The sequence below is a fragment of the Mauremys reevesii genome, linkage group 16, assembly GCF_016161935.1.
Source record: "Mauremys reevesii isolate NIE-2019 linkage group 16, ASM1616193v1, whole genome shotgun sequence".
In the NCBI taxonomy this organism is placed as follows: Eukaryota; Metazoa; Chordata; order Testudines; family Geoemydidae; genus Mauremys; species Mauremys reevesii.
Window position 1 is genome coordinate 19,914,881 of NC_052638.1, and position 24,267 is coordinate 19,939,147.

Here is a 24,267-nt window from a genome sequence, read left to right on the forward strand (position 1 = left end):
TCTAGTGAACTGTGCTTAAACATTTTTTTGCATGAAAATACTCTAATCAAAATGTCCATGCCCGTTGTATGCAGGACCTTAGGGACCATGCAAACAAATTAAACGGCACAAACCGGTTTAAAAAATAATGGAAGAAACAATGGAAACGAGCAAGATGCCTGTTTCCATCTTCCAGCATTTATACATGTTCTAGAGATGGCTGGTGTTAGTGTCACAGATATAAATCAAGACCAACTCCAGTGAAGACAGTGCAGTAAGACTGGTGTAAAAATGGAGGGAGGGAAATCAGAATCTGGCTCCTGCGAGGATAAATCTCTGCTCAGAGTATTTATAGTCTCCATCAATGTACTATCAAACGGTTTATTTTCATTACATGGAGGCAAGATATGAAATGGGTGTATGGTCCCAATAGCATCAATATTGGGTCTATGTTTGTCTAATACTTTATAAACGATTTGGAATAAATGAATTGTAAATGGATCAAATATGCAGATATCACAAAATTTCTGGAGGAGGATCTGCAAACGTGCCCTTACAAAGAATTACAGAAAGATCCAGAGAGAACTAGAGAACTGGAGGAAATAAGTGGGAATGAGTTTACTTTGAAAAATGCATTATGTGAGCATGCGGTGGAGGAAAGAAAATAATAGCATTCAGAAGTACAAAATGAAGATTGATGGTTAAGACATCTTAAATACAGAGACGGGTATAGGCACAAATATCCAACATGAATTTACACTGAGGAGAAAAAAGAAAAGCTATTCTGGGGCATATACACACTTCATCTCTTAATACAGCTTTAGTACATTCAGACTCAGACGGTTTACAGTTTGAAACTCTTCACTAGAAAAAGACTGAAGAGAAACTCCATAGAAAGGCTACAAAAATGATAAAAGGATTAGGCATTATAACATACAAAGACAGACTAAGGGCTCAATCCTAGCATCCTCAATGTAGGAAAAAACCTTCTTTTGACTTCAGTGGGGTTTGGATAAGACCCTAAATTGCCAAGGGAGGTTACTGAGGCAACAGCATTAGAGATGTTAACCATAAACTTGATTAAACTCGTATGCCAACATTTTCATGTATAGGTACCTAACATTGAGGACCTACTGGTATAGCCATATTAGGTACCAAAAATAAATGACCTGATTTTGAGAGATGCTGAGCTGCATGTGTTCAGTGTATTGTGGTTTAATGGGGTTTCTCTGTACTTCAGAAGGCAAAGGCAAAAAGGTTTGGACAGCTTGCAGGTTTTTATAGTTTTGGTTACTGAGTTACCATGGTGATGGGAGCATTATAAATGGGGAGAAAGTGTATGTGTACTGTATTTCTACATTGTGCAGGGGAATGAAATAGATAACTATGGAGACCCTTTCCAGCCTTTTGCCAATGATAAGATATTGTTGTGGTTTGAAAATGGTTATGGGCTTTAGCACATATTTTAAAATGTTACTTAAATAAAAGTAATTAATGTTAATATGCTCTATTTTTTTAAATTTTACTTCACAGAGAAATCTGACTGAGCACAAGGAACCTTGGTACCTGCAAACCAGCGCAATGGTTACTTCAGCACCATATCTGCTACCTCATCTAGATATACGAGATGATGAAATGACCTTCCACCGCAAATATGAACCTAGTTTAAAAACAATGATTCCTGTCCGCCTCAAAGCAAAGCAAGTCACATTTATTTATAATTGAAATATAATATATAGAAAGAAAATCATTTTCTGATGGCTAATGAAGATTAAAATTTATTTTTCAGGAAGTCTTGATTACCCGCACCTCCCCAACTATTAAGCTAGCATTTACTTCAAATGTGTTTTAGTGGTTGAAATTGCATTATCTGTTTTAATGAACTACTAACGGTGTCTCACTTATATTTAATTGGTTAATTGAGTTAATACATTGCCAAGAAAAGTTTTAGGCATAATCTGAGCTGAGCTAAACTGACAGAATCTGACATTTCAGCATTGTTGAAAGCTAGCATGAGTGACTACTCTGATGCTCTGTGTATGCCCTGTAGCATTATCTGAGGATACTGATTAAATGCAGCAAATGCCAGTTGACTTCGTAATGAAGCTGGTTTTTAGCTCAGAAGCTGAGCACACGCACACAGCGTGCTTTGGAAGCTACAGACTAGATTCTCACCCCATCAGTGTGACCTTACCTTATCATTAATTAATAAGTGGTGTATTGATACTATCTATCACTCCACTAAGGGATGCATGATGGCCTCTGCCTAACAGTATCAAAAGGTCTTTATATGGCTCAGAAAACATAATTTTCTACAATTAACATTTGTAAGGTCAGTGAGACAACTGTGAAATGAACTTGAATACTGTATTAGTAGCTTGTATTTTCCCCCTAGATCTGCTGTTAACCCAATGGATAATGCAGGACTGTTCTCATTTGCTACATATTCTTGGCTTTCATCTTTAATGATCAAAGGATACAGACACAATATTAACGTGGACACCTTACCTCCATTATCATATCACGATAGTTCAGAGCCAAATGCAAAAAGGTAGAATTATTTCAATTTCAATATAATTATTGTAAGATTCCTCCTAATGTGGTGTTCTTTATTGAGAGTAATGATTTGAGACTTCTGGGGGGGCACTAGATATAACATATAATAGCAGTTTTTAGCTGCAAAATGTTTTGCATGTTTCCTACTGTTTGACTCAGTACAGGACCCTTAAGAAAAAAAACCCAATAAAACGATAAAAAAAGAGGAGGAAGAGAAAGGAAAAGAAGAACAAGTTGTTGGGAATTGTTTTTTGAAAAAGATACAAAAGAAGGGAGAAAGAAACAAAACTTCTTGAGTCTTCTCTTTCCTTTATTGCTTTTCCATTTATTCTTTCTTCCCGTATCTTATACAAGGATTCCACATTGCAAGAAGCTGAGGTAGGGCACAATTCCTCACAAGGAAGACCCAGGTGTGTTGAAATCAAGAACTCCCTCCAAAATGTTAGCCTTCTGTATGGCAGACAAGGCTTCTTCAGCTATGGCACTACAGGTCCTGGTCCAAAGCCCATTGAAGTCCATGGGAGTCTTTCCATTAATGGGATTTGAAACAGACCTGAAGGGCTCAATCCTGACAGGTGCTGAACATTCTGGCCCAAATCTAGCAATTCATATAAGTACATTAACTTCAAACACATGTTTAAGTGTGTTGCTGGATCAAGACCAGAATGTCAGAATCATACAGTATTGAGCCTAAATGTGTTGCAAAGCTCTTTGAAAGGACTAGTAAATTTTGCACATAATGGATTGGGAAAAGAACATTAAAGACCCTATGTAACTTTGATTTAGTGGTTGTAGTATTCATTAGTTCAGCCCCAGGTACCATCAGCAACCAATTAATTCCTGAGATTTTGAAAACTATTTCAACCCAGTCTGTTCTGGTATACATACACTTAGCTGAACAGTTAAGAATATCTGTCCTCAGATTGCAAATTTTAATGTTTTCAATGTGATAATTTCCTTAGTGAAATCACATTGAATAATGAATTCCCTTCATGAATTGTTGATCTATAAAAATGTTCTTTGTATAATTTTTAGATTTCTATAACTATTGATTGACAGGATGAGGAACTGAATTTTAATTTTATCATCGTAGCAGTTTCATATATGTTTCTTATTAACTGTTGTGATTAGAAAAACATGCTTTACCATTCTATTTAACCTTCTACTCTAATATGTGGGGATATTTTTTTTCTCCAGATTTCGACTCCTTTGGGAAGCAGAGCTTGCAAGAGTCGGGCCTGAAAAAGCTTCTTTGGTCAGAGTAGTTCTTAAATTTCAGAGAACAAGAATTTTGGTGGATGTGATAGCAAACTTCATTTGTATTTTCTTGGCTGCTTTAGGACCAGTAAGTAGTTCCATACTGATGAACAATTTTAGTGTACTGCAATTAATCTCTCTCTGATAAACTAAGTATGGGAAATGGAGACAATTTTTTGTTGCTCAGTTATTGACAGAATTTTAAAGAATTAACAGGCATTAAAGGACATTAACCTCACCAATCACCTGTAATGAGAGGATTCCATGGATATCTCAAAGCCAAATGAGTCTACTTCTTTAATCTTTGTTTTTTATAAAGCTATGTCTCATCTAAAGTATGGTGTCATGGAAGGTCTGGGTCAAATCAGATATTTTATTGCAAATCTAAAAAAGATTTCTGGTGACATATAACATGAGCTTCAACTTATAAGAGTCCATGAAGAGTTCAAGGCCAGCTAATTGTTCATACATGTAGAATCCCCATATTCTATATATGACAAATCAATAGAAATCTAAAGTAATTCTTATTATTAAAGTATTGAATTCTTCACAGAGACCCTAACAACAATGTTCCATTAGTCAGAAACATGTTCTGAGTCCTTCTACCCATCACTGTAGTCTGAGTACCTAGCCATGGTATCACCGTATGTTTACATGCAGTATTTTATTACATTTGCAGATTTTAAGAGTATCCTGCATTATTATTCTGTTTACTAGTGCCATTTCTGTTGTGAAGTCAGGAGTTTAACATTTGTACAGTACCAATTACATTTAAAGTACTTGCCTCTAAAGTAGGCAAGCCCACAAACTTGCTTGGCAAATATGCTTTATCTAGAAGATGTACATGAGTACTAAAAAAAAACAACAACAAAAACTTGCACTGTAAAAATGCCCCATAATAATATCACATTAACTTGTGACCATCTCAAAAATCTTAGTTGTATCATCTACCTAACAATCACAAAGCAAAAGATTGTTTGTTGAGACTCTCCATAGTAAGGGGATACAAAGGAATGGGGGTTTTACTAACTGTTAAAAAGGAAGAGACATGCAAAATGGTTCCTGCTACAGAAAATAAAGGCAGCAAATGCCTGTAAAGGCAATGGCATCAAGCAGAGGAGTCATAGCTTGCTGCAGGGATGGGGCAGAATCCATATAAGAAAGGGGTAGGCAACAGGGCCATCTTCAAACTTTGATAGATCCACAGTGCTTGTCATTCACCTATCCCTATGCATTGCCTACATTTTACATTCTTAAAGTAGAAATGGCAGATTTTGGGGGGGGAACTTTGCTTCACCATTCTTTGATGATTTTCTGTGGGCTTGAGAGAGCTCATATCTGTTTGAGAAGAACGTGAGAGGAAGGTAAGGAGGAAACCCAGATAAGTCAGAAGGATTTCAGAAACAAATTGACAAATGAGATTATTGTACCATGTTAGTGATTTCCAGTGATTTTTTTTAACTGTTTGTGGGAAGAGAGGAACTGAGAGCCTTAGGGTATGTCTGTACTGCAATCAAACATCTGTGCCAGGCCCATTGCGCTCAGGCTGTGGTGCTATAAGATTGCAGTGTTGACATTCAGGTTTGGGCGGGAGCCTGGGCTCTGGGGACCTTCCCTGTAAGAACTAGGTTACCTGGAGCAAGGCAAGGCAGAAGCTGGGTCCAAGGCAGAAGCAGGCCTAGAAACAAGCTAACAAGAAACTCAGGAGCTATTGCTGCTATGGGCAAATGTTTTGAGCAGCCCCTGAACTGCTGATGTAGCTAGGCTTAAGAGCCCATCTGATAGCTCTTCCAGTCAAATAGGCTGTGTAGCCAATCAAGCAGCCACAGGCCAGCCGTGCTCATTAGGGTGTCCGGAGAGTGTCTGCTGCAGGTCCTGCTGCCAGACTGGCTCTGCTGAAGACCCTGATTCTTGTCAGAGGTTTCTTTTTATTATATGTACTACTGTAGCGTTCATTCTTTATTCCTGCCCCACGTAATTGTGGATATTCTCATTACCCATAGAAATGTCTAATCCTTTTATTGAATCCTAATAAGCTCCTGATCAAAATGATATCTCATGGGAATGGGTTCCAATGGTTCATTAAATTTTGTGTTAGTTTTCTTTTAGCAATTTGTCTTTTAAATTTGTTGCCCTTCAGTTCTGCCAATCATCCTCTTCTTATATTTAAAAAAATCCCACTTTCTAAATTTTAGTCTCAGCATACTAGCTTTTGGTGTGATTCCTCCTCCAAGGACGTTGAACTTAATTATATTACAGTCAATATTACTCTGTGGCTCGATTATTGTCCTTGCACCAACCTATTCTGTGTGGTAATAAGAAACAAGTCCAGAATAATCTCTCTCTTTGGAACTATTTGTTGCAAAAAGCAATTGTTAAACCTTGTTCTGATGTGACAATTGACCAGTTTAAGCACACTAAGTTGAAATCCCAATTATTGCAGTTTTATCAGTTAATGTATTTGTTCATACCTCCCTCACAGAATAGCAGCAACTTTTGGTAACTAGCTACCTGAGCTGATTTCAGTGGTTTATATCAGGCTATCAAGAGTGGATAAATATTTTCATTGGGCCAATAATACAAGTAACTAATTTCAGAATATTCCCACAGTGAAACCACGTGGTTCTCAAATGTGACAGATACCGGTATACAGCAGATAGATAGGTAACTGGTAACCATCTATTAAAATCTAGCCAGGCATCATCCTGCACTCATCATTACAGTATCTGAGTGCCTATCCTTTAGTACCTCATGAATATAAAACGTACTTTCCGTCCCCAAAGCTCTATTATTTATATGTATAAATCCCATATGGTACCATGCTGGGTATGCCTACACTGCGCAGCACTTGCAGAGGTGTTTAGGGTACATGTAGCTACACCCTGCAGTGAAAAGCCGTCTGAGTCCACACTGCAATGTGTACACATGTCAGCGAAAGGCTCTGAGGGGAGGGAGGGTAGACAGTGGGGAAAAGCTCTTGAAGGTGGGGGGCCCTGCCAGAGCCTTTCCCCTCAGGCTCCCTGCTGCTGGAGCCTTTCCCTGCAGTGGTGAAAGACTCCAGCAATGAGGAGATAGCATAACATTACACTACTAAAATACTGCATAGATGGAGAGGTACTGCAGAGTAATGTAGGGCACATACCTGCATGGTTCAGCCGTTTTATCACTCTACTTACCTAAGCAGTGCCTCACCATCTACACTGCTATGTATACCGCTGCTAGGGGGCATGTAGGTTATGAACTCTACATGCCACTGAAAGGAGTGTGCATTGTAGAGGTATCTGTGGAAGCAGCACAGTTCCTGGCTTTGCTGTGTTGGAACTTCCCAAAGGTTAATAGATGTGAAATTTTTCATGATGCAATTTTAAACAATAATTCTGAAATTTCTTTGCAGACTGTGATCATTCATAAAATTCTACAGCACAGTGAAAGTGTCTCCAAAGACAGCATTCGGGGAATTGGACTCTGCATAGCACTTTTTCTTGCTGAACTTTCCAAAGTAATATTTTGGGCATTAGCATGGGCCATCAACTACCGTACAGCTATACGATTAAAAGTTGCTGTATCTACAGTAGCTTTTGAATATCTATTAGCATTTAAGTCTTTGACACACATCTCTGTTGGTGAGGTAAGTTTCCATAATCATATTCTACTTCTTAACCTCTAGGTGGCCTTTAATGTCTGAGCTGTTTTTGTGAAATACTAAAATAAGTCAATTTAAATGGTATAGTCACTTAAGTCTTCATGCACTAATAAACATTATATGGATAGTGGATCCTGAAAGTCTTACTCCTGGGATTATAAAAACATGATTGGTTTAAAAACTTTTGGTCACAAAAATATTGATAAAAGGGAGAACTATTCATCTCTCTCTTTTTTGTGTGTTTGCAGGTCATTAATGTATTATCTAATGACGGCTATCGAATGTTTGAAGCTGCCTTATTTTGTCCTCTGCCAATTACTGTGCCTGCACTAATGATCGTTTGTACCATATATTCTTGTCTTATTCTTGGTCCCACTGCACTCACAGGAACATTTGTTTATATTATATTTATACCTCTACAGGTAAAGTGACTAATTTTCCTAATCATTTTATATGTACATTGATCAATATTAAATGTAAGGCTGAGATTTTCAATGGACACTAAGGGTATAAGGCACTAAAAATTAATGTGGAGTTGGGTACTTAACTCCTTAGGCTCCTTTGAAAATCCTTACCGTAAATCATATTTTATTAAAGAACTCAATAAAGGACCATGTTCTTCTCTCAGTAAATCCAAAGTAACTCTATTCTCACAGTTGCTCTGGAATAACTAAAAGGAGAATTTCTATTATCTAGGCCTCTGATCTCATTCTGATACACAGCACTGCAACACCTACTTGCAAGTATTTTTTCACTTTAGTGTTGCCATGTAAGCCGTTTTAGAAAAACTAAAAAAAATATGATTTAAAGACAAAACAAGGGCCAAATTTTAAAAAACAATCAAGTACGATAGTTACAGATGATAATTCTAACATATGTAACCGCAATTTTGTACCTGTTGTACAATCAATAACTCGTGCAAGCGTAGAGACTATTATGAAAATATGGCTTTAAGATAGTTCAAGTGTGTTAATTAATGTATTAATTGAGTATTCACTGGTGCTTAAATTTTTCATATAAGCAATAAACTACATTCAGAATAGTTAAAGGAGCTTTCCTTTCAAGCAGTAACAGTGGAATAATCTGTTGTTTCTGTTAAATTAAGCCATGTCTTTTATTTCTGTTTAAAAGGGATGCATAGAGCTGTTTAGTTAATGAAATGTGTTTTCAATTGATTAAACTTTTCCAGGCACATCTTAATAGTTTCTAAACCACATTTGATAATCTCCTACTGTACAATGCTGTCGCACCTGTAAGAGCTAAACACACAGAACCACAAACCATTGCCTCAAAGTGTTTTCAATATGGTAGCAGCAGGTGTTTTTTTTGTTTTGTTTTTTGTTTTTTTTTGAGTGTGTGGTTGTGTGAATGGTCAATGGCTACAACTGGCAATATTGCAGGAGCCAGTTGCCACAACCTTTAAAGTACAGCATTATTCTTCTACCTCACAAGCTAGTCTTTATACGTTAGAATGTTTTTCCTCCATATACTTCCAAACTTTTTTGAATATTCACGTTTCCAGCATCTATTGCTGTTCATTACAGTATTCCATTGAACACAATAAAGGACTCATTTAGACCTCCCTTTTTGCATCCAGTAATATATATTGTATAGCTTTTCTTGTATAGCTTTCATATTAAGGTGAATAGGTAATCACAGCTGTTTCCTGTTCCCATGTCATGTCTAAATAGTAAGATGTATAGGAACATACAGATCTGTTCCTGTTTTTTACATGATATGCTAATGGCCTCTGACATGGAACATGGAAGCAAGCTCTAGTCTAGGTGACACACATCTTAGAAGAAGAGTCAAATTAGAAAAGGAACAAGAAATCTATACAATATATATAATTGGATCAAAAATGGAGTCCTGAATGAGGCCTTCAATGTGTTCATTGGAATATTACAATGAGTATCAATAGAAACTGGAAACATGAATATTCTAAAAAGAGTTTTGAAGCATATGGAGGAAAAACATTCAAATGTATAAAGACTAACTAGTGAGGTAGCAACATAATGCTGTCACTTTAAAAGGATGTGGCAACTGGCTCCTGCAATATTGCCAGTTGTAGGCATTTACCATCCACACAAACACACACTCAAACATGTTTGCTTAAATTCACATTTTTTGTTAGATGTCTCCATTTTAAGGATGTGTTTTAATAGCATTTTTACATCTTGATTGCAGATGTTCATGGCTAAGCTCACATCCGTATTCCGACGAGCTGCTATTTCAGTGACTGATACGCGTGTGCAAACAATGAATGAGATTTTAACATGCATTAAATTGATTAAAATGTATGCTTGGGAAAAATCGTTTGCAAAGGCAATCAAAGGTATAGAAAGCGGCTATTTTAAAGTAGTATATAAAATGGTAACTGTGCCTTTCTGTCAATATCAGTGACTTATAGAAACTTAATGTGCTCTGTGTTTTTAAAACCACTTATTGTCTCTAAGAAGGATGTTCATGAACCCCTGTTCTGTTTTCTCTACTGAAAATCAGCAGAACATAGGCTCCTAAGTAAGTTAGGAACTTTTTAAAATGTTACCCCTGAAGTATCATGCCATTTATTCCATGACCCTGCCAGTGCAGCTCCCCACAGTATATTACCTAGCCTACCTCCTAATCCAGTCTAATTTCAACAATTCGAAGCAATGGGGTTAACATGATTCTCAACCATGATTTTGAGCCTACACTTTTCTTTTAAATTTCATCCCATTACTCCTATTCCTATACCCGCTGTAGCATCCTCAATAATTCCACTCATTCTCTCCTTGGTGTTTATACTCTTCAAATACTTGTAAAATTTTATATCACCTTTATTGCTTAGTCAAGCCATGCATATTTGGCTCTCTTTTCTCATAAATTATTCCCTCTAGCTTCCTAATAACATTTTTGCTCTTCTCTGAACTCACTCCAATTTGTCTACAACAAGCAGCAAATCTTGCCAAACAAATCTGATTACTGCTTTTGGCTGTTACAGAGTAAGGGCTCAATCCCAAAAGGTTGCTGTGTGCCCTCAATTCCCATCATAAGTGGGAGTTGAAGAGCAGTTAGTACCGCTCAGGATTGGGCCCCTAATAAAGGAAGGTAGCAAATGCAATATAGGATTTAATAGGATGACTCATGAAATGCTGATCACGAGATTAATTTGTACTGGCCTGGATGTGACCACTTACTTAGATTGGAAACTGAAGTGCCATAAACAAAGTGGAATGATAAAATAGCATTAAATTGGGAGTGGGGGGGGATGTTAAGATTTGTCCTATTTAATCTCTTCATTCATGATGTGGAAGTGGAGGTAAATAACACATTGATCAAACTGGCTGACACTAAATCAGGAGGTGGTCAGAACACAGTAATAATACAGAGGTAGCAATATGGCAGAAAATAATAAGAAGAAATTCAGCTAATATATTTAGGTAAAAATGACTCAAAACTCAGCTATTCAATGGGAAACCAAAAGCTGGAAAGCAGGAATGTCGGGAGATCTATAGGGCTAAAGAGCAGCAAAAAGAAATGTGATTTGGCAATAGAAAGGGTAACAATTAAAGAGTGCATATGGGGTGGCATCTCTCGACATGAGATAGTTTGTCTTTGCCTGCTATGGTGGCAATGCACCTGGAATGTTGCATCCTGTGTTGCAATATTTCCCTTTCTCCAGGCAGCCCCACCTCACAAATCCCTTACCTTAGAGCCTAAAGCCTGAATTGCCATGATCCTGGCCAGGGAATCAGACAGGGAAATCAGAGCACTGGAGGCCAGAAAAGCTGTGCATATGGTCAAAGGAGGATGAGGGAAAGATATGCGATGAGTCTCCGCATATGGGTGAGACCAAATGGAAGCCTCTGGGGGGAAATGGTCAGAAGCAGCCAGGATGGACTGAACAGGGGGAAATCCTAGACCAGATGGGACAGCTGCAGGGTATACCACCCAGGAGTTACACTCCTACGGGTGGTCAAGAGAGGAACATTAAGTGAGTGAGTCCTCCAGAAATAATCTTAGAAGGGCAGCAGTAAACTGAGGTGCTGCTCTTATAAGAAGGCTCCTAACCTTTGAACGGGTGGGTACACAGAGATAAAATGGGACACAAAAATAGAACTCTGGGACCAAGTGAGATACGGAGACGGGGACAAAGGAAACAGGCTTCCCACTGTCCATGAAGATCCTTACTCTGGTGGGGAGAGAAGCATCCCCCTAAAGGCTTCATATGAGAAGGAGTAGGTGAGGTGGCTCTTTCTCAAGGCTGCAGAAGGTAAGTGACAGGATACCTTTGGAAGGGAGTGGACGGATTCCAGGCCAGTGAAGAGAGGGCCAGGCTTACTGAGGTGAAAGGGTTACTGGAGTGGAGGTACTTTGATCAATTTTAGTGCAACTCACCAAGAGACATGTTTTGTGTTTTCCCTTCCCTTTTCCACTTTGAGTTTGCATTTTCACACAAACCCAGAACTCAAAGCAAAACTGGGGTTCTGAACCTGTACAAAGCAAGCCCATTGTCTTGTTCATCACAACCCATGCTATCTTACATGTAGCCTTTGTAAAGACTTCCTCCAGATTTTGGAGTAAATATGGAAATAAAATATTTATACAAAAATACAGATTTAGGAAGGCAAACATGGTAATGAAGAGAGCTCTCTAAAATCAATGTTTAACTGAACCTAAGTGCAAACATTTGAGTCTGTTTACTGATTATCCATCATTTAATGCTTTTAAAGGCCAAAAATATATAGTCTTTTATCAGGAAATGTTAATTTTACCATATACCCACAAACCAACAAAAAATATTTCCAGCAATAGTAACTGAAATTTATAGACAGGCAAAGTAAGGAAAATGCTGCTTGATTTAGAGATATTTACTTTTTATATTTTGAGGTGTGATGTTGACTGGTTGTGTATTAATGGTTATAAAGCTTTAACTTTTTGAAGCTCAACATCTGTCATAAATTATTGTTTGACATCCCTCCCAGTTTTATGCAACAGTGAAAATTTAAACTTGATTAAAAATAAAAAAATGCTTAAACACATAATTTTACACAACTGTGAAAATTTAAATCAATAGAATTATTTTTTAAAAAACTGGTATTATCTATTGAAGTTATTTAAAAAAATCAAAATCAGTTTCTTCCAAATCTAAAAGTTTATATGTAAGGTAGTCATTTGGGCTTTTGCTTAATCATAAGATTTTTGTTTGTTTGTTTAAAAGGAAAAATAGATCCAGTAACAGTGTTTAAATAGCTTTTGTGTTACCACCTTAATGCTATCAAATGTAGGGCCATAAATTTACCTTTGGTGCATGCAATTCAATTGATATCAATGTCTCCCAAATTCAGGCTTAGTATAAGGAAGGCCTTTGCTGTTTAGAATGGTCTTCTCTTGAAAATGTTAGCTCTGCTTTACATTTTTTTTACATTATAATATTTTAAATTTCTTATATTTCACAGGTATAAGAAATGTGGAAAGGAAAATACTGGAAAAAGCAGGATATGTACAAAGTGTAAACTCTGCTCTGACACCTATTGTATCAACACTGGCTACTGTCATGACATTTGTTTTACACACTCTTTTAAAGCAAGAACTAACTGCATCAGTTGTATGACTTTTATATATATATATATATATTTTTCCCCCCACAAAGTCCTTGTTCCTTTATAGTACTGTATATCTTTGTGGAGTAGATCTGGATACTCTTAAATTTACTTACTTTCCCCTAGGATTTTTAATGAATGGCAGCTCCAAAATTAACATAGCTTTCCTGTACAGATTGTATATGGCCAGATTTGTGCAATTTTTGGTGGTGACCAGAATGGGTCCAAATTCTGCCCCTCTTCCAGGGGTGGCTCCAGACATTTTGCCGCCCCAAGCACGGCGGCATGCCGCAGGGGGTGCTCTGCCGCTCGCTGGTCCCGCGGCTTCGGTGCACCTCCCGCAGGCATGCCTGCGGAGGGTCCACTGGTCCCATGGCTCCACCGAAGCCGTGGGACCAGCGGACCCTCTGCAGGCACGCCTGCGGGAGGTCCACCGGAGCCCTGCTTGCTGCCCTCCTGGCGACCGGCAGAGCGCCCCCCGCGGCATGCCGCCCCAAGCACGCGCTTGGCATGCTGGGGCCTGGAGCCGCCCCTGCCCTCTTCCCCAGCCCCGGCACACACACCTGCCTAAGGCTCTGGGAGGGGGTTTGGGTGTGGGAGGGGTGCAGGCTCAGGGAGGGAGCTTGGGGGTGGGAGAAGTGTGGGCTCTGGGCTGGGGCAGGAGGGGCTGAGATGTGGGAGAGGGTGAGGAGTTGGTGTTTACCTTGGGTGGCTCCCAAAAGCAACCCACACACCCTCTGGCAGCAGCTCCTAGGCAGGGGCGCCAGGAGGTCTCTGCATGCTGCTGCCCGCAAGCACCACCCTCACAGCTCCCGTTGGCCCCAGTTCCCGGCCAATGGGAGCTGCGGAGTCCGCGCTCAGGGTGGGGGCAGTGCGCAGAGACAGCCCCCGCCCCCAGGGCCACAGGAATGTGCTGACCGCTTCTGGGAGTGGCACGGAGTGAGGGCAGGCAGGAAGCTGCCTTAGCCCCACTGTGCTGCCAGTGGCGGTGGCGGCAGCCGGGAGCCTGCGGGCCCTTTTAAATCACCTGGGGGTAGCAGGCGGGGCCAGGAGACGCTCCTGGGCAGGTGCGGGGGAATGGCAAGCAGAGACCCGGCCCCAAACATTGGTGGAGCCGGGGCCCTGGGCCCTGAATATTCCTGGAGCCCAGGCACCATGGGCCAATACAACTCACTGCCCCTGTATTTGGCTAGTAAACAAGGGTAGCTTCTATTAAACACTGCATGGTAAAGATAAAGTTAATAAATTAAATTGGTTATTAATTAGGGAAGCTTCTAAAAGAAGATATATGGTCTTTTAAATGCTTTAAAGTATTTTCTTAAATAGTAAGAAACTAACTAGACATTTGAGATCATTCACCACCCACTCCTTCCACACAGGACTCAATGCAGATTAATGCAAAATTTAGTCTGGTGAACAGCAAGATGCATTCCCCTTTAGAAAGCAGTAGCCAGGGAAAAGACAGAGGGTAGGAAGGGTAAACATATAAGCAAAGGAGGAAATTTTATTTTAAAAAATAAACAACCTGACATGTAGGGGGTTTATTGGCAAAAACACTTGACTACAAAATGAGTGAGGACGTACAAAAGGAAAGTCAAAGAAACAGCAAAAAGCAGGGGGAAAGATTCTATGTAATGCTTATAAAAGAGGATATAGCTTATGATATACTATCAGAGTTTTGCCATTCACTTCAGTGGAGCCAGGATTTCATCCAATGAATCTATATGCTTATATGTCCCCCAGCATACCAGTATCCGAACACCTCCTTCCAAATATTGGAAAATAGAAATAATAGAGTGGTCTCTCTCTCTCTCCCCAGCCTGTAGGAGATACAACTTGAATAGTTGATAGGGTTTATGTGTTTACTGAGCAAACGGGGGTAAAGCTAAGCAGAAAGGATGAACATCGGATTTCATTGTAAACATGGTGAGATTAGTTGTCATTCTGACATCTGGTAGCGAGTTCCATTGTCTTGGTCTAGCTCCTGTAAAGTTTGGCCTCCCATGTTGTTTGATGGTTTCATTGCTCCAGTGAGACACAGTTGTCATGGGAAGTCATGGCCATGGAAGTGATCTCTCAAGTAGACAGGGCCAGTTCCATGTAAAGCTTTGAATTTCAGGTTAGAAACCTTAAACTGTGGAGCTGGTGCAGAGTATTGCACAAAGGGGATGTATTTCACAGCAACCCATTTTGCTAAGCAGATCTGCTGATGCATTTTGTAACAGTTGTTTATTCCCGGTATGTTTCTCGTATATTTGTGTATAGTACTTTCATTTTTATGCTTTATGTGTGGGAGTCCAAAGATTCCCTATGAGAAAACAAAGATGAAGAGTTTGGATAGGAGGTTGTGAGCTATTATATCAGAGTCCTTGCCCTTGTGGATGTTGAAATCTCCTGAGATGAGTCTTGTGAACCGTATCACCATGTGAGAGAGCATCTGTATCAGCTTCTCTGGGAGGCCGGGGAGGTGCCTATAAGGCTTGTGCAGGGGCTGCAACTGTGACTAGTTTCTTGCACTGCCCACTAGCATTGGTTGAAAATTTTCCAACAGAACAATATTCTATTAGAAAATGCTGATTCAAGAGAACTGAAACATTAGGTAGGAACATGTTGATTCTGTCAAAGTCTGCCTGCCTAGTTTCCTGCCAGTACAGACTCTCCCAGTTCCCTGACTCGCTGGGCAGTTGCTTCCTGGGCTTGCCCAGCTCGCTAGGCAACTCTTGGAATTAAGCAAGGAACAAGCAAAAACATTAGCATCTTTTTTATTTTGCATGTAACTGCATAAACAGAAAATGCACAAAGACTGAAAAAAAGTGGACGTAATACCAATTTTTAAAATGCATAGTAAACTAGAGGCACTTTAATTACAAATCAGTAATCTCATTTATGTCTTATGAAAATACTGGGTTCATTTATTAGGGATGAAATGAAATGTTTCACTTATAAGTATATAACAGGAGTTAGGCACTTGCCAACATGTGTTCACTAAGAATAAGCCTGACTGATTTCTTTAAAGAAGTGACAAAGCATATGTCGGAAGGCAGGGCAGCGTATGTGAGTTACTTGGATTTCAGTGAAGCCTTTGATAAGGTATCACACAGGAAGGTTCTAGACAAGATACAAAAATGTAAGCTTCATTGCTAACATAGCAAGATGGATTGAAAGTTGGTTTGCAGGAAGGGTTCAGAGACTTATAGTAAACGGGCCAAATTCCTCCCTCACCTATTTTCACTGAAATCAGTGGTAGAAGACCATGGAAGAATCCTCAAAGTGATGTTCTAGAAATCTCAGAAATGGGACCAAAGCCATTTTAATATATTCATAATGACTTGAAAAATGGAAGGAGTTGCATTGTGTTTTAGCCACTCATGTTGCAATTACGAAAATGAAAACCACAAAAATTAAAAACATATAGATATATTTTTCCTACCCTTTAAAATATAATACAAAAATATATTTAGAATTTTAATGCAAAATAATGGTCGGCACTAAAACAGTAAAAGCCCTTTTTCTTCTTCTTTTGCAGGCATTTAGTGTGATTGCCATGTTTAATGTAATGAAGTTTTCAGTTGCTATCTTGCCTTTCTCAGTGAAAGCAGCGGCAGAAGCTAAAGTTTCCCTAACAAGATTGAAGGTAAAGTATAGTTTTAAAATATTTGGGGATTTTCCAGATAAGTACAAACAAGGATTTACCTATATAGGGAGTTATTCTGGAATAATTATTCCTGATTAACTACCTATATGTACATACCTTATTCTAAATTAGCTTAATCCACTTCCAAAGTGGTTAAAATTGAACCAGAATAAGAATCTTCTTAAATAAGAGCATCCACACAAGAAGTTAATCAGAAATAGCTTTTCTGTTTTAATTCACATCCTCCCTTAACTGAATTAATTTCTCAGTGCAGACAATCCCTTAATGTACATTATAATTTTACTTCTTGTTCAGAGCAATGGAAAGACTTCGATTGACTTCAATGACTTCAGGAATTATAACAGGCTTTAGTTAGTAAATAAAAGAAAACTATACAAAGCTACATACCTAATTCTAAAGAGAAAACTAAAAATGTGTATCTCAAAGGTAAACTTAAAAACAGAATAATTATCCATCAAATAACAAGCCACCACTGCCTTCTTCCTCTATTATTGTTATTATTAGTATTGCGGCTGCACCTAAGAGACCTCAACCAGGACCAGGGCACTATTTTGCTAGGTGCTGTAAAAACAAAAATATAATGAAACAAGAGAAATGAAGATTAAAAGAATCTGTATCCTGTTAGAGTGCACTGGAAATAGTGAGTTCTTAAATTATTTTAAAAAATGGGAGCTAACCTAAAAGTTATTGTTGAACCAATTGTTAAGTGAACCAATGTTTTTTAACTGCTTGACTGCCCTATATATATATATATATATATATATATATATATATATATATATATATATATAAATAATGGGCTGTCAATTAATCTCACAGTTAAACAAGAACAGAATACCATTTAAATATTTTTGGATGTTTTCTACATTTTCAAATATATTTATTTCAATTACAACACAGAATACAAAGTGTACAGTGCTCACATTGTTTATTTTTGATTACAAGTATTTGCAATGTAAAAAACCAAAATAATAGTATTTTTCAATTCACGTAATACAAGTACAGTAGTGCAATCTCTTTATCATGAAAGTTGAACTTAAAAATATAAGAATTATGTAAAAAAACTGCATTCAAAAATAAAACAATGTAACATTTTAGATCTGCAAGTCTACTCAGTCCTACTTTTTGTTCAGCCAATCACTCAGACAAACAAGTGTGTTTACATTTGCAGGAAATAATGCTACCCGCTTTTTGTTTACATCACCTGAAAGTGAGAATAGGCATTCTCATGGCACTGTTTTAGCCGGCGTCAAAAGATATTTATGTGCCAGATGCACTAAAGATTCATATGTCCCATCATGCTTCAACCAGCATTCCATGGGACATGTGTCCATGCTAATGATGAGTTTTGCTAGTAACGATCAAAAGCAGTACGGACCGAAGCACGTTCATTTTCATTATCTGAGTCAAATGCCACCAGCAGAAGGTTGATTTTCTTTTCTGGTGGGTTGGGTTCTGTAGTTTCTACATCGGAGTGTGGCTCTTTTGAGACTTCTGAAAGCGTGCTTCACACCTCATCTCTCTCAGATTTTGGAAAGCTCTTTAGATTCTTAAACCTTGGGTCAATTGCTATAGCTATCTTTAGAAATCACACATTGGTACCTTCTTTATGTTTTGTCAAATCTGCAGTGCAAGTGTTCTTAAAATGAACAACATGTGCTGAGTCATCATTTGAGACTGCTATAACATGAAATTGATGGCAGAATGCGGGTAAAACAGAGCAGGGGGCATATAATTCTCCCCCAAGAAGTTCAGTCACAAATTTAATTAACGCATTATTTTTCTAACGAGCGTCATCAGCATGGGTGCATGTCTTCTGGAATGGTGGCCAAAGCATGAAAGGGCATACGAATGTTTAGCATATCTGGCACGTAAATACCTTGCAATGCCAGCTACAAAAGTGCCATTAAAATGCCTGTTCTGACTTTCTGTGATATTGTAAATAAGAAGAGGGCAGCATTATCTCCTGTAAATGTAAACTGACTTGTTTGTCTTAGCAATTGGCTGAATAAGTAATAGGACTGAGTGGACTTATTGGCTCTGAATCTTTACATAGTTTTGTATTTGAGTGCAGTTATGAAAAAAAACTACACTTCTAAGTTTCACTTTCATGACAAAGAGATTGCACTACAGTACTTGTATGAGGTGAATTGCAAAATACTATTTCTTTTGTTTATCATTTTTACAGTGGAAATATTTGTAATAAAAATATACACTTTGATTTCAGTGACACCACAGAATACAATATATATCTGAAAATGTAGAAAAACATCCAAGAAATTTAACAAATTTCAATGGGTATTCTATTGTTCAACAGTGTGATTAAAAGAGCCCTTATTTTTTACATATAATATATTTATTTAAAAAATATTACCTTATACAAGCTCTGAAATTTTCTGATGTCCAGTGCCTTCTTATGGGACAACTGATTGGATTAGTTCTACTTTGTTTCACGTAATGTGGCTATCATAGAAATGCCTGCCCTCAGTGAAAAAGAAATTAACCTCATTCACTGAATGGAGATACCAAAACAGCAGCAGATATTTCTAAAAAAATATTATATGTGTTTATATAACAAATATCAAGTAATGTTATGTAGCAAATAGGTCTCTAAGGCCCTGATCCTGAAAACAATTGGGCCTCTCACATGCCAAAGGATTTACATGATGCTTCTCTTTGTATTAGAACTAGTCAGTGGACTTTTACTGTAACCAAACAAATTATTTGTTCATGTAAAAGAAGCAAAGAGTCCTGTGGCACCTTATAGACTAACAGACAGATAAGGTGCCACAGGACTCTTTGCTGCTTTTACAGATCCAGACTAACACGGCTACCCCTCTGATATTTGTTCATGGTGAACCACAAATGGTTCAGAGGATCAGCGCACAAAAGCTCAAATGTTTATCCAAATTCTTGAATCCCTAAAAGTGAAAATCTCTTAAGAATATTTTTTGCAGTATTTCTAAAGCAATATTTGCACTGAATCTGCTTCCAACTGCTTTTTTGCACTGATTCTGCTTCTGTACTAAATAGTTTGCCAAGAATTTCACATTTCATCAACATGTTATTAGCAGTCAGCTCTATGCTGGATTAATAAAAAATATTTTTTCACTTTTCATACTTAGATAAATAAATGGCATTCTTAATTTTATCTCTCTTATTTTAGAAAATTCTCCTAACTGAAATCCTTCCTGTTTATGTAAAGCAATTGAAAAATTCAGAAAATGCTGTGGTAATGGAAAATGCTACATTGTCTTGGGAATGTCTGAATGAACACAGCAGAAAGAACAATAATGAAAACAGTATGAATGGGAAGAGTGCTTATAAATACCAACCAAAACCAGAGCCTGTCCTTCCTCACTCTGAGACATCAATCAGAGAAACAGGAAAAGAGGGTAGTGAAGCAATTGCTTTATACAATTTAAGCTTTACTGTGAAGAAGGTAAGTTTGTCTTAAATAGCCTTTCTAAAAAGAATATTTAACAATCTGCCTGCAAGGATTTGGGTGCCCTGGTTCCCTTGCTATCTCTGCCTTGCACTGCCCTGCTGAGCTAAGGAACAAGGATTTCAGTTCTCCTTCTTCCCTTAGACATACACCTTTCCTTGCCCAGCACAGGCTTTCTAAAACACCCATTAGACCACTAATACATTATTATTTGTACTGCAGTAGTGCCTAGGAGTCACAGTCATGGATCAGTATTCTATTGTGCAGGGGCGGCTCTAGAAAATAGGCTGCCCCAGGCAGCGCGGCGCGCTGCGCCGCCTTCTCTCGGTCCCGCGGGGTCCCCCCCCCCCGTCTCCGTTGAGCTCTCGGCAGGTCCACCGGGGCCCGGGGGAGCGGACCTCCCGGGCGACGCTGCGCGGGCGCGGACGCGGGGCGGGGCGCGGCGCGCGGCTGCCGCCGCCCATGCCTGCGAGGTCCAGCGAGCCGCGCCGCGAGCGGCCTCGCCCCCCTCCCCTCGCTGCTGCAGGTCCGCCGTCGTCCGCGGCTCTCCGGACCCGGCTGGCAGGCAGCATGGCAGGTCCACCGCCCAGCCCAGCCCCCCCCCCCTTTATTGCCCAGCCCAGGGCTTGCTGGGCTATTGTGCTAGGTACAAACACAGAATATCGTTTATAAAGTGCATCTCTCAATATCAAACAATGACTGACTTTTATAAATAAATTGCCTATCCAAGCCTTCATTTATCCACCAGTCACCAGAACAGAGTTTTTTTGTAAATTCCTTACATTAATTAAAAGGCTACGGCACTCTACACAGTAAAAACAAATTTTTAAAAAAATTTACATCACTGCATTATTTAAAATACCACTTATATAGGCTTCTATCAATCCAAATACAACACCTTTAACTTTGTCTTCTTGGGAGTAAAATATGCATTATGGCATTGATGCAGGAAAGCACTTTATCTACATGCTTAACGTTAAATGCTTAGGAGGTCTTCCTGAATAAAGATGCTTTCCTGAATTGGCAGGTGTGACAGGACATGAAATATTTGTGGCATGATCGCAGAACAGTAGGCAACGTGACATGAGAAATTTCTTACTTTAAAAATATAGATCAACTATCTGCAAAATATGTCTCTTTGTAGGGAAAGGTCTTGGGAATTTGTGGAAATGTTGGAAGCGGAAAGAGCTCAGTCATATCAGCTATTCTAGGACAGGTATGCTGATCACTGTAGAATAACTTCCATAATTTTTTATTTTCCTTTTGCATGAGAAATACATATTTAATTGAATGTTTTGGTACTGTTTGTTCTAGTACTGGGGCTGTCAATTAATCACAGTTAGCTCATGCGATTAACTTAAAAAAATTAATTACAATTAAAAAAATTAATGACGATTAATCGCAGTTTTAATTGCACTGTTAAACAATAGAATACCAATTGAAATGTATATAATATTTTGAAGATTTTTCTACATTTTCAGATATATTGTTTTCTGTGTTGTAACTGAAATCAAAGTGTGTATTTTTATTACAAATATGTCCACTTTAAAAATGATAAACAAAAGAAATAGTATTTTGTAATTCACCTCAGACAAGTACTGTAGTGCAATCTCTGTCATGAAAGTGCAATTTACACACGTAGATTTTTTTGTTACATAACTGCACTCTAAAACAAAACAATGTAAAATTTCAGAGCTTACAAATCCACTCTATCCTACTTCTTGTTCAGCCAATCGCTAAGAAAAACAAGTTAGTTTACATTTACAGGAGATAATGCTGCCTTCTTCTTATTTACAATGTCACAGAAAGTCAGAACAGGCATTTTCATGGCACTTTTGTAGCTGGCATTGCAAGGTATTTACGTGCCAGATATGCTAAACATTCGTATGCCCTTTCATGCTTTGGCCACCATTCCAGAGTACATACACCCATGCTGATGACGCTCATTAGAAAAATAATGCATTAATTAAATTTGTGACTGAACTCCTTCGGGGAGAATTGTATGTCCCCTGCTCTGTTTTACCCGCATTCTGCCATAGGTTTCATGTTATAGCAGTCTCAAATGATGACCCAGCACATGAAGAACACTTGCACTGCAGATTTGATAAGACGCAAAGGAGGTACCAATGTGAAATTTCTAAAGATAATTACAGCACTTGACCCAAGGTTTAAGAATCTAAAGTGCTTTCCAAATTCTGAGAGGGACGAGGTGTGGAGCATGCTTTCAGAAGTCTTAAAAGAGCCACACTCCGATGCGGAAATTACAGAACCTGACCCACCATGCATGTGTCATGGAATGCTGGGTGAAGCATGAAGGGACAATATGAATCTTTAGCACATCAGGCACATAAAAATATCTTGCAACACAGGATACAACAGTGCCATGCAAACTCCTGTTCTCATTTTCAGGTGACGTAAACAAGAAAGAGGCAGCATTATCTCCTGCAAATGTAAACAAACTTGTTTGTCTGAGTGATTGGCTGAACAAGAAGTGGGACTGACTGGACTTGCAGGCTCTAAAATATTACATTGTTTTATTTTTGAATGCAGGTTTTTTTTTACATAAAAATTCTACATTTGTAAGTTCAACTTTCATGATAAAGAGATTGCACTACAGTACTTGTAGTAGGTGAATTGAAAAATACTATTTTACTAATATATCCAAAAATATTTAAATAAATGGTATTCTATTATTGTTTAACAGTCCAATTAATCGCGCAATTGATTTTTTTGATCGTGCAATTGATTGTGATTTTTTAAAATCGCTTGACAGCCCTATCTAGTACATTGGTTTTTGTTAGCTATTTTGAAAAAGCCTGGCGCTGACTCTTAGGTTCTGAAACTATGTTGGCTGAGTTTCTCTTAAGCTGCTTTTGGATGAAGTATTAAGTTATGTATCTGAACGTAACTACTGCCTGTCTTTAGGTATGTGACATTTAGGAATGTGTGTTGGGATCAGAGTTTTCTTTTGATCTTTAGAGCCAAGAAAGAGAAACTGAGCAAATTAATAACCACCCTCAAAAGATTAACTCATGTACGGGTCTCAACAGGAGAATAAGAAATTCATGTTATGTCTAAAATTTGCAAATATAGGAACCTAAAGTTAGGCACCCAAATAAATGGGCTGATTTTTAAAAGTGACAAGCACTCACTAACTCTCACCAATACAGCTGGCCAGAAAATGGATTTTCAGTTCCATACAGAATTTCAAGGTTTTGGAAAAATTTTCATCCCACATTGTGATGAAAATCCAAAAACTTCAATTTTTTCACAGATCTGGAAATCTGCAATATTTAGTTTCAGATGCCCCAAAACATGCCTGAAACAAAATAAGTTCCCTGGGCTCCCAGGCTCCACAGTTGCTCACTTGGCAGTCAGCCAAGGAGCTGGGAGCCCTGGCAGGCTGCTGAGGAATCAGGGTTAACTGAGGAGCCTAGGTTCCCCAGATTCCCACCAGTTGGGATCCTGAGGACCCTCGGAATTGGGCAGGGAGATAGGAAATCAGGTAAGTTTCCATTGGAAATCTGACCGGTTTCCATCAAAATTTCACTGGAATCATGTTACTGTGGAATATTCTGGTTTTGACAAATTAGCATTTTCCACAGGAAAAGGGTGCTGTTGGAAAATTTCTGACCAGATCTACTCATTTATTCTAACCCTGCCCTACATAGGAGAGAAACTCCTCAAAGTTCAAGAACAATTCACACAATGGTAACTATGGCCACTCGCAGTTCTTTTGTCACTCACTTAGCCCTCCACTTCTCAGCTATTCCTGAAAAGAACCAGGGAGGTAAAAAGGGCACCATAGAGGAATGGTTACAAGAGCCTTCGGGTGAATGGCCAAAAGAACTGCAGGCCCTTCTTAAGTCATGTTCTAGATACATGTTATTTATACAATGAAGAATTACACTCATAACACATTAGCAAAATGACCATCCTTGCTAATTGCCCAGTATTTTGAGTCAGGAGGGAGGGATAGCTCAGTGGTTTGAGCATTGGCCTGCTAAACGCAGGGTTGTGAGCTCAATCCTTGAGAGGGCCACTTAGGGATCTGGGGCAAAAATCAGTACTTGGTCCCGCTAGTCAAGGCAGGAGGCTGGACTCAATGACCTTTCAGGGTCCCTTCCAGTTCTAGGAGATAGGTATA

At 38.7% G+C, this 24,267-nt stretch overlaps 2 protein-coding genes across 13 annotated transcripts in view; one reads left to right on the forward strand and one right to left on the reverse strand.

Moving 5' to 3' along the window:
• The window catches only part of LONP2 (lon peptidase 2, peroxisomal), a 163,666-nt gene that overhangs the window by 107,507 nt on the left and 31,892 nt on the right, over positions 1–24,267 (reverse strand). The window lies entirely within an intron of this gene.
• The window catches only part of ABCC12 (ATP binding cassette subfamily C member 12), a 93,220-nt gene that overhangs the window by 11,249 nt on the left and 57,704 nt on the right, over positions 1–24,267 (forward strand). For 7 of the 9 annotated variants that reach the window (XR_005589069.1, XR_005589070.1, XM_039503726.1 and 4 more), the window contains 10 exons: positions 1,513–1,679; positions 2,375–2,530; positions 3,733–3,880; positions 7,187–7,420; positions 7,684–7,857; positions 9,623–9,770; positions 12,877–13,025; positions 16,547–16,654; positions 19,842–20,117; positions 21,265–21,336. Coding sequence is in view for 7 of the 9 variants with exons in the window: in XM_039503726.1 (XP_039359660.1) it covers positions 1,513–1,679; positions 2,375–2,530; positions 3,733–3,880; positions 7,187–7,420; positions 7,684–7,857; positions 9,623–9,770; positions 12,877–13,025; positions 16,547–16,654; positions 19,842–20,117; positions 21,265–21,336 (1,632 nt within the window). In the remaining 2 variants the exon portion in view is untranslated. Of the gene's footprint in view, positions 1–1,498; positions 1,680–2,374; positions 2,531–3,732; positions 3,881–7,186; positions 7,421–7,683; positions 7,858–9,622; positions 9,771–12,876; positions 13,026–16,546; positions 16,655–19,841; positions 20,118–21,264; positions 21,337–24,267 lie in introns of all 9 variants that reach the window. The other 2 variants (XM_039503729.1, XM_039503730.1) reach the window with 2 other exon arrangements.